A 12,828-nucleotide genomic window follows, 5' to 3' on the forward strand; every position below is an offset into this window, starting at 1 on the left:
ACTCTCATTTGTCTTAACAGTTACCTAATGCTAAGTGACATTGTCTGAGAAAATCTGTATATTATGAAGTAAATCTGCAATCTCCTGATAGACTGCTACATACATGACAATCATTATTGTAGTGGATTCCTCTATAGCTTAGTTGTAATAAGTGGAAGGACATGGGCTCAAACCCCATCAGAGGCTGTACTCAATAATTATGACCAAAAAAAATCTAATTGCAGTCCCATATAGGGTGCTTTGCTTCTTGCATGTGCAACAACCTATGGCGTAGATTCTGAAATTGGATCATATGACAGAAGTCTCCAGGATCGGTAACTAGTCACAACTATAAATAAACTTATACTAACATAATATTATATATTCTTGGGATTTTTAAAAGTTTCTTCTAGTAAAAGAAGGCATTCCCTTAAAATGATTCATTTTTTTCCCATTTCTAAATTTCCCATTTCCCAAACGACTGTAGATTTCTAGAGATTTTTTATTTCTTTTCAAAACTTTTGTGTGAAATTGCTTTAATTTGTACAATCAGTATTAAGCAAGGAAATAACAAAGTTTTATCATCCTTTTGATTAATAATATTCAAGTGCAGCTTTCTGTGTAAAATGTCATAATATTTTTTTATGTAAAACAATGCCATACACTTTCAAAGTGAGGGTCAACTCGTTAATTAAAGAAAGTTTTAATATACATGCAGCATAAATGTCAGGACAGTGTTTTTTGGCAAAAGTTAAAAGGAAAAGTGAAAATTAACACGAGATGGTCTGGATGAAAATTGGTGCAAAAAGCTGTATACAGATTTATAATGAATTATAATGCATTTCATGATTTGTATAAATTTCAGGTGGAAAACGTTACCTAAACTGATTAATGATTGATTCTGGTTAACTATGTTTATTTTTTTTTTTCCGAGACATATTACCTTTATTTCAGGTCAAAGATTTTAAATTCAAATTAATTTGTGCAGAAGTGTTTCTCTATGATATTAAACTGCCAGTCCAAAGTAAAAAAAAAACAACAACACATTACATGGACTGCAGTCTTTGAAATTGTTCAGGATAGGGCCGGGAACAAGAGAAGAAAAAGTCCTATTTCATTCCATTGACAACATTTTCAGGAGACTACTCAAAGCCTTTAGAACACTTTCTCGTCACATGAAAAGAATAAACCCCAAGGTCTACAAATATAATTAAATTTCTTTTTTTTTCAGTCCAAAAATAGTTAAAGCCAAAGGAAACATCGCAATGGCCAATTTATGTCACTGAAATTCGATTTTGTTCCTTTCGGCACTCTCTATAATTAAAATAGATTTCATTTTCTCCCTTTGATGCAACACATCACCTATTTCTATTTTATTTTACTGCTTTACACTTTTACCCCACCAGCTTCCATGCTATTAGTACTTATGTACTAAATCTGGTCAACAAACAAAGTTAAGAGTTGTTCTAAAATAGATCACATTTCTGTCATCCTTCAATGACGCAACTGGCTATATATATCAGTTACAGAATTGCGATGTACTTCACAGTCAGCACATTTCCACAGCAACCGTCTGATCAATACAAACACAGAGAAACACCAGTCTCCAATTAAATAATGCTTAAAATCAAATTTGCCGGCAGCAATCTCTACAGCTCAAACACACAAAAGCAAACATACTGCCCGTTTCTGCTCTGACCAAATGTAATTAATTAATATTACTTGTAATTAATGATCATTACATGTAATTAATGATTATTACTTGTAATTAATGAATATCACTTGTAAAGAAGTAACAGAGCTTGATATCCCTCAAATAAACAAGAGGGCCAAATTGGCCTTACATCACTCACCTAAAATTCACTATTTCACCTTAAATATACACACTGTACCATGAATGGTAACAACTGTGTTAGTATATAGAACATAAAACATGTCAAGCGTCCCCATTTGAACAAATATGAGATAATACAAGAATACTGTATGAAAGATTCACCAGACCAAGTCATTTTAAGATATTTCTATTAATATAGCTCTAGAGTTCCCATAAAGGTGCCCTAATTTGAGGAATTTAACAGAAGATTTTATAGGATGCTACACACCAAGTTTGATGAACATTCATCAAGCACTTCATGAGAAGAGGTCATTTAATGTCTTTTTTTTTCAATTTTTAGCTCTGGCCAGCCCCTAAATGACACAATGTGCTAACATTGAAAAAGTTCCAAGAGGACCTTGTAACGATGCTATGTAGACTAAGTTTGATGTACATCCATCTAGCACTTCATGAGAAGAAGTCTTTTAAAAGTTTCTTTCTATTTAGCTCTAGCAGGCCCCTGAAAGACACCATGCACCACCACTGAAAAAAACTTAAGAAAAGACATAAACATAAAAACTGATTTTCAGCATTATTAAGGCTTTGTCGAAATTTGTAAGTTTCAAACGGTCATAACTCAAATGCAAACATGAAAAAGAAGCCTTAAGAGCCTTAAGTTGAAAACCATCTTTGTATCCACAACTCTTCTATAAAGCCATAATTCTTGTATTTTTCTGACTTCTGCCAACTAAAACAGCCACTGTACTTAACTTTATAAATAACTTCATAAATAATTACAAAGAAGCAACAATGAAAAACTACTGGAAATTTCTCCCAGTGTTACAGAATCCATTAACCAGAATATAACATTATTATCTCAAACTGTACCTCTAACATTTGAATACTTGCCAGAAAAAGCACAGTCTTTACTTAAGAAGCATGAAAGATAAAACAAACATTGATAATATATCAATACTACATAATACTTTATAAAGGGCATGTTTCGTCTAGGGCTCATTAGGTCTACATTATTTTGTCTTATATCTGTCTGTTTTGATTTTTCTATTCAAATCTTGGCTTCATTGTTTCTTTGTATTTTGGAAAATATGATATAATAAGATTAATAAATCGAATCAATTATGGGCCAAATTGTTGCACTTGTGCAAATAAAATCCTTCTGGCAAATTTGGAACTATTTCAGACATAACAGCTGTGAAATTATTTAAAGGTCCATTACTAAAACCCGAACGAGTATTATATGAAAACCAGAGTTTGTAGCTGAGACTTCCTATTTACTGAAAATATGGCTCACTGCATCAGATCTGACCAAATAGTCATGAATATGTTCAAGAATAACTAACAAATAAACAAAAGATGTTGCCTATGTCAAACCGAAAGTATGTTTTCCGACTGCTTACGAACCCGTCGAGCATCTTCGAATTTTTTCGGAAGAATCCTCCGAAACGAGGCTATAATTTATAAATAGATGCAAAATATATTATATGCCCAAACGATAACGTGACTTTTACAAACTCAGCACGTGGAATTCAACAATTTTGTAACTCACAAAACCTTCATGAAAATCATTCTTATAATTCAGGTAATAAACAGCTATACTACAAGTTTGCGGAAGGACAATTCAGGCCCTTCCCGAATAAAAGTATTTTTACAACTTCGTCTGCAAACGTTTTCAGTTAATCTCTTTTCAGTATAATTTTAAGAATATAAATGAATAACTGTCTTACACTGCCGAAACAAAATGTGATTGAAATTTACCTAAATACACTGATTTATGTACATATGGCTACATTAAGATAAGATTTTAGACATTAAACAAATTGTCTTGGCCTAATATATCACTGTCAATTTTAAACATAAATTTTGTACATTTCATATTTTTCGTGCAAGTTGTGTATAATTACAATCATGGAAATACAGTTATTTTGCTGCGCGTCCTTAAACGGATATTCATTTGAAACAATTTTAAAATCACCTGATCCCGAAGAATTTTCGACCGATTACGGAAAAACGAAAAACATGAAAGTAGGACAAAATGACCCCCCATGTCAGTCTAAGAAAATACAGAAACAATCATTTGTTTCTCTGTTCTTGTGTTGATTTCAAGGGAATATTGCACGGCTATTATAATGTTTAGTACTATATTACAAAATGTGTAGGTTTTTTTTTAAGATTTATGTCTGTTCGTTTGTCTTTATTTTGCACCTTTAATTTCGTGCACATCAAATTTCGTGCTTTTGGCCAAACTGTCTACTTCCTGGGGACGTGAATTCATGAATTTCAAATTTTGAAGATCGTAACAATGAATAGTACTTTTACTTGTTGTTTGTAATTTAATTTCATCAACTGAAGAAAGTATGAAATCCATGAAAATTAGATCCCACGAAATTCATGATTTCACAGTATGAACTACAGACAATTTAACATTAGAGAATACAACACTCGATGAAATATTTAGTCTGTCATTTTCATAAACTAACTTCTTTCTTAATCAATTATTAAAAGAAGATCATTACATGAAGGCTAGTAATAAATGATGCAATTAACAAAACATATATATATATGTCTGCGGGGGGGGGGGGGCTGGAAGGAAATGTTGTATCACTTAATAAGAAGGCCATGATGGTGCTAGATGCCACTCACTTGAAAAATACTGCTTGCTTCAACAGTTTTAGATGATGGTTATGCAAGAAAAATGTCAATGAAACTTTTATGAAATAGTGCTAATTTTTACTGACAGGAATACTAATAAAAGTTTCTATTCAATAAATATGGATGGATAATCATAATGTGTGTATGTGTGTGTTTGTTCAAGGTGGGTGGGGGAAGGAGGGGTAAGAGGTTGGCGGAATGATGACATATATATAGGATACTGAGAGACAATATCAAACAATAAGATTGTTAAAGTTTCCACAACATACAAATAGGGAATAGTGACCACACCCTCTGGCAGCCATGTTTTTTTGGAATCACAATTATTTGAACAATCTTGATAGAGGGTTAATTTGGCCTGCCTGCAGTTTCAAACAAGAAGAATTTTACATATCAAAATAAACTGAATAATCTTGGTACAGGGTCACGTAAGGTCTGTTTGTGTTGTTAGAAGATCTTTCTATTTTTAGTTCTAACAGGTAACAGCCCCTATGTGCAACCAAGAGGGACTGTTTTGAAGGAAGACCACCAAAGGAACATCCAGACCAAGTTTCATCAACTTAAACCACACAGTTTCAGAGGAGATTTCATCTGAAGAAAAGTGTGGACTGATGGACGGACGACCACAATACCTCACGGGTTGTTTCTGAATACTGGACCAACTGTTTCCTTCCCATTATTTTTGCCAAAAAAGTTTTATTCAGCTATTTTTATGGCAAAAATCTAATACGTAATTTCACAAAAAAAATTGCCTAGTTCCACCGAAAGAAAGGAAGTCGTTCAATAACAGGACTTATACACACAGAAAGATTTTTGCAGACCTATCTACTCTGTAATTTTAATTCTATTCATTTAATCAGATACAAATAATAAATTTTTTAGGCCCAAGGTAATGTCAAATTCAACATTCACAGGAACTTTGATTTTTATCAATTTTATATTGGAGTACACACCCTTTCTGAATGAATTTTTTTTAAGCAATTTCAAATAAAGAGTGCTACATGTACACCACACCACTCAATCTTGTGTTTATACAGGCCCAAAAAATAACCAACTATACTAATTAAAGATTTATTAACTTTAATTATAATCACATGACCTCATTTGGGGTATTGTGACTCACTGCCACATTCCTCCAATTAGAAATTATGCAAATTAATTACCTAAACACTTACCAGTTGCCAGAAACAAAGGGCAAAAATTTACATTATCATCTAAACACCCACTAAGCGACTTTTGCATTTTATCTTAATTACATTCAACTGTTAGGATTTCTGATACAATCTAGCTATTATGTGTGAATAATTTATATTGTAGGCCATTGCAACTGCTGTGACATACAATGTAATTCTCTCGGTTCATACCATACTCCTTCTATTTAAAACACATATCAGCATTTTATTTCCTTCTCTGGATGGTCCCATAAACGGACCTGTTCCCAATCACTAAAACTGCCAAAAGTGCCAATGTGTTTTTTTTTTGCTGTTTTTTTTACCCAAATTTTATGCTTATGCTACTTATTTTTACTTTCTTTACCTCATTACTAAACATTTCCAAATTTCACTGATACTGACGAAAAAATTTAAAAATGCTGCATATGTTCTATAGTAATAAACTCTCAAAAATATTTTTAAGACTTAATAGAGATTAAAACATTTAGAAAAATCTGAACATAAAACCCTTTTTATAGCCAATCAGACTAAACATTCCTGAAATTAATGTTTGTTTATTATTTCAATATCTTTGAAAAAAATCCTTTTAAGTTTTTTATGTCTAGAAATAAAAGCAGTCCAGAAATTAAATGGCAAGTACTTTATGTACAAAGGACTACAAAAGTTCAAAAAGACAAACAGAGAAACATTCCAAATTCAAAATGAGACTCTTGATTCCCCTTTCACAGATGTGCAAGCTAGCTTTATAAAATGTTAAACTACTCTAAGTTACAACAATGTACATAGCCAAATAAGGTCCAAAAGATTGAACATGATTTCAACAAGAATGCAAGTAAAATTGTATATCCAAATAAGACCATAGAGACCATGATGGTTAGTAAATGTTCAAAGTTTCAAAACCATGTATCAAACAGTTTAGACAAAATGTGGAATGATAAGCAAATCTAAACTAATGTCAAAAAGGGCTATAGCTGAGCTAAAGTCCTTGTCCTACTTATGTAGTCTTGCCTAATATGGAGACTATGATGGTATTAAAACAAGTGTTCAAAGTTTCAAAGCCATATCTCAAACAGATTGGACAAAATATGGACTGGTACGAAAGACTTACCGGCAACTGATTTCCAAGATCAAAAAAGGGCCAAAATTCGGCCTAATATCTTTGACATAGTTACATACCCTTGAATACAGATCTATGGAGATTATGATGATAAACAAGTGTTCAAAGTCAAATTCAAATAGTTTTGATAAAACGTGCACTTGTACGGAAATTGAACCAATTTACAAGTCCATAAAGGGCAGTAATTCAGCCAAAATACTTGACACCTTTGAAAAAGTTCCAATATTTATGTTATCTTGCCTAATGGTAGAGACTAATATAATAAACAAGTGTTCAAAGTTTCAAAGTCACATGTCAAATAGTTTTTACAATACATGGACTTGTACGAAATCTGAAACAATTTCCAAGTCCTAAAAGGGCCATAATTTAGTCAAAATACTTGACAGAGTTATGTACTCTTGCCTACAGGTAGATACTGTTATAGTAAATAAGAATTGCAAGTTTGAAGTAAATATCTTTGATGGTATACAAGATATTACCATTTCATTAAAACTTTAACCAACGCTGACGACGATGTGAGTAGTATAGCATTCCATATTCTTCGAATAGTCAAGCTAAAAATCAGCCAGGAAAAAGTCTTCAATCACCCGCATTCATAGGCACTTCAATTGGAAACTTCACGGTACAGCAGAGATATTTCCAGGCCACCATAATAATGTAATAATGTAAAAGAACAATGCATGTATCAATTAATCAATCGATTGCACATGCTCAAGACCTAATGTGTTTTAGTTGTAACACTGCACAGTTAAGTCTCAGGTTGCTCTTGTATTACACTGATGAGCTCTACTCACACTATGCATCAGTCAATACAGAAATTAAATGTGTTGTTTGTGCGCAAAATACATCAAAATCAATATACTTTGGCTGTAAATAAAATGAGAAATGATGTCAAATACCAGTACAGTATCGTCACTAGTAAGTCGCCTGAGCATGTACACCAACTGTCAAACCAGTATTTTTATACCAGCCTTCGGAGGGCCAAAATTTTATTTTTTTTAATGGCGATATTTTTTGCAGGTGATCTTTCATAGTTTAACACATGGAAATAAGATTGACGGTCTTTAGTATTAGGTGGTCTCTGTTCACAGTTGATTGTTTAGCATAGGCTTGATAATATTATTTGAGCCGTGTCATGAGAAAACCAACATAGTGGCTTTGCAGCCAGCATGGATCCAGACCAGCCTGCGCAGTCTGGTCAGGATCCATGCTGTTCGCTTTCAAAGCCTATTGCAATTAGAGAAACCGTTAGCAAACAGCATGGATCCTGACCAGACTGCGCGGATGCTGGTCGCAAAGCCATTATGTTGGTTTTCCCATGGCGCGGCTCATTTGTTTGTTTTTCGGTTTAGCGTTGTTTTTTTTTCAGTACAAAAATATTCAGGTTATGAGTTATATAAAGTTGGGCAGTTAACCTAATCTTTATCTCCTGGATTTTTTACCAGTTCTAACATGTTCTCTGCAAGTAGCTGTCAACTTCTTCCTATATCAACCAGAGATGGAGGATGAATGATTTCAGACACAATATATTCTATTAAAATTTCACCAAGAACATAATTATGTCTCACCCAGGGATAGAACTCACACGTTCACAACCCCACAGACAAATAACTGCACTCTTCCTACTGATGTAAATGGACTGGTGTTGACTGGAAATGATTCTGGCACAATTAAATATAGGCGGCAGCTCTGCAGTTCTGCCACTAGAGAACAAAACAATATTCAAATACATGTCCTTGTTGGACACTGAACTTCGGCATCAAAATTTTCTAATTTCATGACATTAGGATGTCAGGAATTAGAACTTCCTTCACAAACTCAATAAACTTTAGTGTAAGAGCCAAACACTTCCCTAATCTAAGTCAACAGAACCTTTGAAAGGTTTTAGGCCTGAAGTCATTGGTAAAAGACAAACAAGACAACTGTCCTCACAGGCTCACACCACTGCATAATGGAATTTTAAGAAAACACTACATATCAGCTGGAGTCCATACATGTCCCTACCATCACTCCAGACGAAATTGGCCCCTGGCCATCCTGGAGAGAGGCATTTTGTGCACAATGCCTCTCATGGGATTGTTTTCCTATAACAATTGACTGGTGAAAAGGGGAGACAATCAAAATCCCCTTCATCAAAATCCCCTACACTGAAAAATGACAGGGTGTTACAAAATCCCCTTCATACTCATAATCCCCTCTGTGATTTTTACTTATTTCATCAAGTTCAAATACAACTATATACAATTTAAAAGTCTATTGCACAAAGCACGTAAATACAATGCCTTTAGCAAACATAATATAATTTGGAGCACTGATATCTATACATCTATAATGAAAATCACAGAAGGGATTATGATACCCCCTGCAAAAGTATGAAGGGGATTTTGTAACACCCAGTCATTTTTCAGTGGAGGGGATTTTGATCAAGGGGATTTTGATATACACTCGGTGAAAAGATAACTAAAAAAAGATATGCCCTGATGAATAAGAAACAATAATACTCAATTATTGTGTCTTTTTATCAGATACATGACATTGTATAGTCATTAAATAACAAATCATTTCTATTCATTTCCAATAAATAAAGTTTCAAGTTTATTTTGTGATCTTTCAAGTGGGGATTTTTAATAACAGAGAGAAGGTGTTGGGAGAATAAGGACAAATTTTGGCAAAACAAAACATGAAACAACAGCCCTAGCTGGAGTTTAACCTCAACTTCTACCATTGTATACATTAAATGTACATGTATACATTTTGTTGTTTGTAGTACAAGATAACATTCAACATATTTCAGGAAATTAGTTCTTCAATGAGAGAAATTAAAGAATAAGAAAGAGGTGTTGACATATTTATTGTGCTTGTATACAGAAGTCTGGGTAAAATTTCTGATGGTTAAATTTTCAACCTGATCTATCTTTAAAAAGCAATTTATATCACAATTATAAATTGCATGAAAATTTGCAATATTTTACTAACATCAAGTCTAAGAAAGTGGTGTATTTACAGATAATCTATAAACTTTCAGGTTTTCAATTTACAGATTATGGTTATGAAAACTGCTGAAATTATATATATCTGTCCCCAAAATTGCAACTTGAAATGAATGCTAGACACTTTGACCTCAAGACATTTCAACCACAGGACACTTTGACTTTGACCCAAAAATTGAAATTCCTTGGACAATTCGACCCCTAAGACATTTTGTCCCAACGGAAATATTCATCTGTTTCGATCCCATATTACTATGATTTTTTTTCTGAGGGTTATTTTTAATTTCAAAACATGCATTTTGAAAGTTTTTTGACAAAAATGTATTTTACTATGATATAATTTTAAGAAAAAGATATAAATATTTGATTTAATCATATTGTATTACTCTTTGATACGAAGTTATTACAATAACAATGCCAACATACATAATCAAAGGGCAAAAGGGTCGGACAACAAGTTCTGACAACATCAGCAGACCTGGGGTCAATTACTTTAAAATGTAATTAATTAAATTACAATTACATTGAGAAATGTCCAATTAAATAACAATTACCATTACATGAAATTTAGTGATGTATTTAATTAAATTACAATTACAATGCAAAATGTAATTAATTACATTCAATTACAATACCAAATGTGGTGCTTCTTACATGAACACTGTAGCAAAGTTCTTTACTTTGTACTACATTTACATGATAATTCACCTGTAAACTGATTTCAATTATTTCAAAATTAGAGTTAAGCTCAAAGTAAAATGTGTGTTTGCAGGAGAACATCACTCAGTCTTTAATATTATTGCAAAAGGAGCTAAAAGTCAGCCCTAATTAATAGTTAATACATTGTCAAGCAGAATTCGGTTAGAGAAGATGCATGTAAAGTCAGGTATTTCTCCGAGATCTGAATTTCTCTCAAGTTTATGTGATCATGGTTCTGCAATATGTTTCAAATTTAACTAATATAGTTCAGTATTTAATCATTTACATTTTAAACATATATTTAAAGTTTTTATCCTTGACACATGTTATCCAAAGGACCACATTGAAAATAAGTTGTAAAACATTCATGAGCCATCCTAGAATAACTATGTCACTAAAACTGTAGAATACTCATAATGTCTACAATAATAATCATTTTTTTATCTTGTTAGAACTGTGGTGTCAAATGCTGTGTTGTTTGTATCATTTAATACAACGAATTTTATCACAGATAAAAAATGATTAAAATTAAATGCTAAGCATTTCAATCTTTTCTCTGATAAAAGTCTAAATAATAATTATGCAAATAACAATTTCAAATCATAATTTGATCATTTTCTCCAAAAACATTGTGACAAACATCATCAAAGATTACCAGTTGGTTCTAATAAAACAATTATATCAGAACAAAGGAGCTATGTCCAAGGGATTAACACCTACCATAATATTCAGTTGTTATTTTTCACAGCTATGAAATGCAAATTAGCATGTTAAAGTGAAGTGTCACTGGTAATAAACAGATATATACTATTTGTTCAACAAACTGGATTAGCATGTGCCATGTAATTGGAAAATAATTGAAATGTAATTGTCAATTACACCCTAAAACTGCTCTGTAATTGATTAAATTACAATTACATGTAATTGATAAATGACCCAATTACAAATTACATTCAATTACTCAGGAAATGTAATTTAATTGCAATTAATTACAATCCCCAGGTCTGAACATCAGAGACTGTCCTTCCCTTATAAATAATGATACCCAAGATATTATGGAGAACCTGTGTAAATATAATTTTGATGGTAATCAATTTACTTATAAATGTAGTACTTAATAAATCCTCATTTATGTCACATTTTTTATTTGAAATAAAAGGGTTAAGGTAAAAAACACCACTTTTAAATAAGTTAACCTTTCTTATTTAATTATGATAATTGGGACTGTGTGTAATGTTAAATCATGAAGAATTTTCCATGCATATCACTGAATGGGGTCATAATATCCAGAGTTGGGGTCAAATTGTTACAAGGGGTTGAAATTGTTACTGTTTAATTTATGCATACCATAAGTAAACAAATTAGACAGTGGCTCTGATAATCAACATGAATATTGTAAATGATATCTGTGGAGAGGAAACTATTATTTATCATTTGCTTTGCATGTCAGAAACTTAAAATTAAGAAACTTTGGGAATTTCCTGGCTGGGTTGAAGACTTTAACAGCATGTCACCACTTTCTGTCAACAACATTCATTTTACTAGCTTTTATTTCAAATGGATGAAATTCGTTTTGGCATCAACTGTAAATTTTCATTTAACAAAATAAATACATTAAATAAATATTAAGGAATTATTTATCCCACCCACTCACCAGAAGCCACCGAACCAATTAACCACAGAAATCCAGTAACAGTCCAAAATCCCTTAAGAATATTCATTGCAACCGTTAGAATTGCATAAATGTCACGGATAAAGAAGTAAAAAATCCATCTTTAGACAGATATAGCTGTTCTCTATCATGTCTTTTGTTTATCAACATTTTCTCAGCATCTGTCAATTTTGCAGACTACTGCACAAGTTTGCTGGCTACCATTAAAAAGAACCGAAAGCGGCATAAATACCAACAAGTACCAACAGTCATCTTTTTATTCTGGCACCGATCATACAATTATATATTAAATGTATCGTAGCAGTACACATATCACAAAGAAACTATCACAGATAAAATGTTTTAGCTACTACAGATGAAACTCCAAACATTCATCACAAAAATACAAACTACGTAGAAGCAGTGCTAATAACTTATGTACCTCCGCATGATGCAATTTTAGACTGGAAAAGTTGCCACATAATATTAGAAAGAATAGAAAAATGTATGTTTTTAAAAAGGAAACAAAATCTTATCTGTCTTTTTTTGCCTACTGCCGTCGATGTTGTAGGGAAGGACAGCCTAGGTCAGCAATCATTTGCGTGGAGTTGCTTGTAATGTGGTAATCCCCCTTGACGAACCGAGCGGCACGGCGCTGCACAGTTTCTAGTTGCCTGATGCAAACCTGGGTATGTGGATCCCATACGGTTGAGGCATACTCTAAGATTGGGCGGACG

General features: G+C 32.6%; 1 protein-coding gene across 1 annotated transcript in view; it reads right to left on the minus strand.

Annotated features, from left to right (window-relative positions):
* Positions 1–12,280, minus strand: part of LOC123523095 (chondroitin sulfate proteoglycan 4-like) — a 51,398-nt gene extending 39,118 nt beyond the window's left edge. The window contains exon 1 of the mRNA XM_045300723.2: positions 12,095–12,280. Coding sequence (XP_045156658.2) covers positions 12,095–12,161 — 67 coding nt within the window. The 5' untranslated portion in view covers positions 12,162–12,280. The remainder of the gene's footprint in view (positions 1–12,094) is intronic.
* Positions 12,281–12,828: the final 548 nt, after the last annotated feature.

Source organism: Mercenaria mercenaria, chromosome 8 (assembly GCF_021730395.1).
Source record: "Mercenaria mercenaria strain notata chromosome 8, MADL_Memer_1, whole genome shotgun sequence".
Lineage (NCBI taxonomy): Eukaryota > Metazoa > Mollusca > Bivalvia > Venerida > Veneridae > Mercenaria > Mercenaria mercenaria.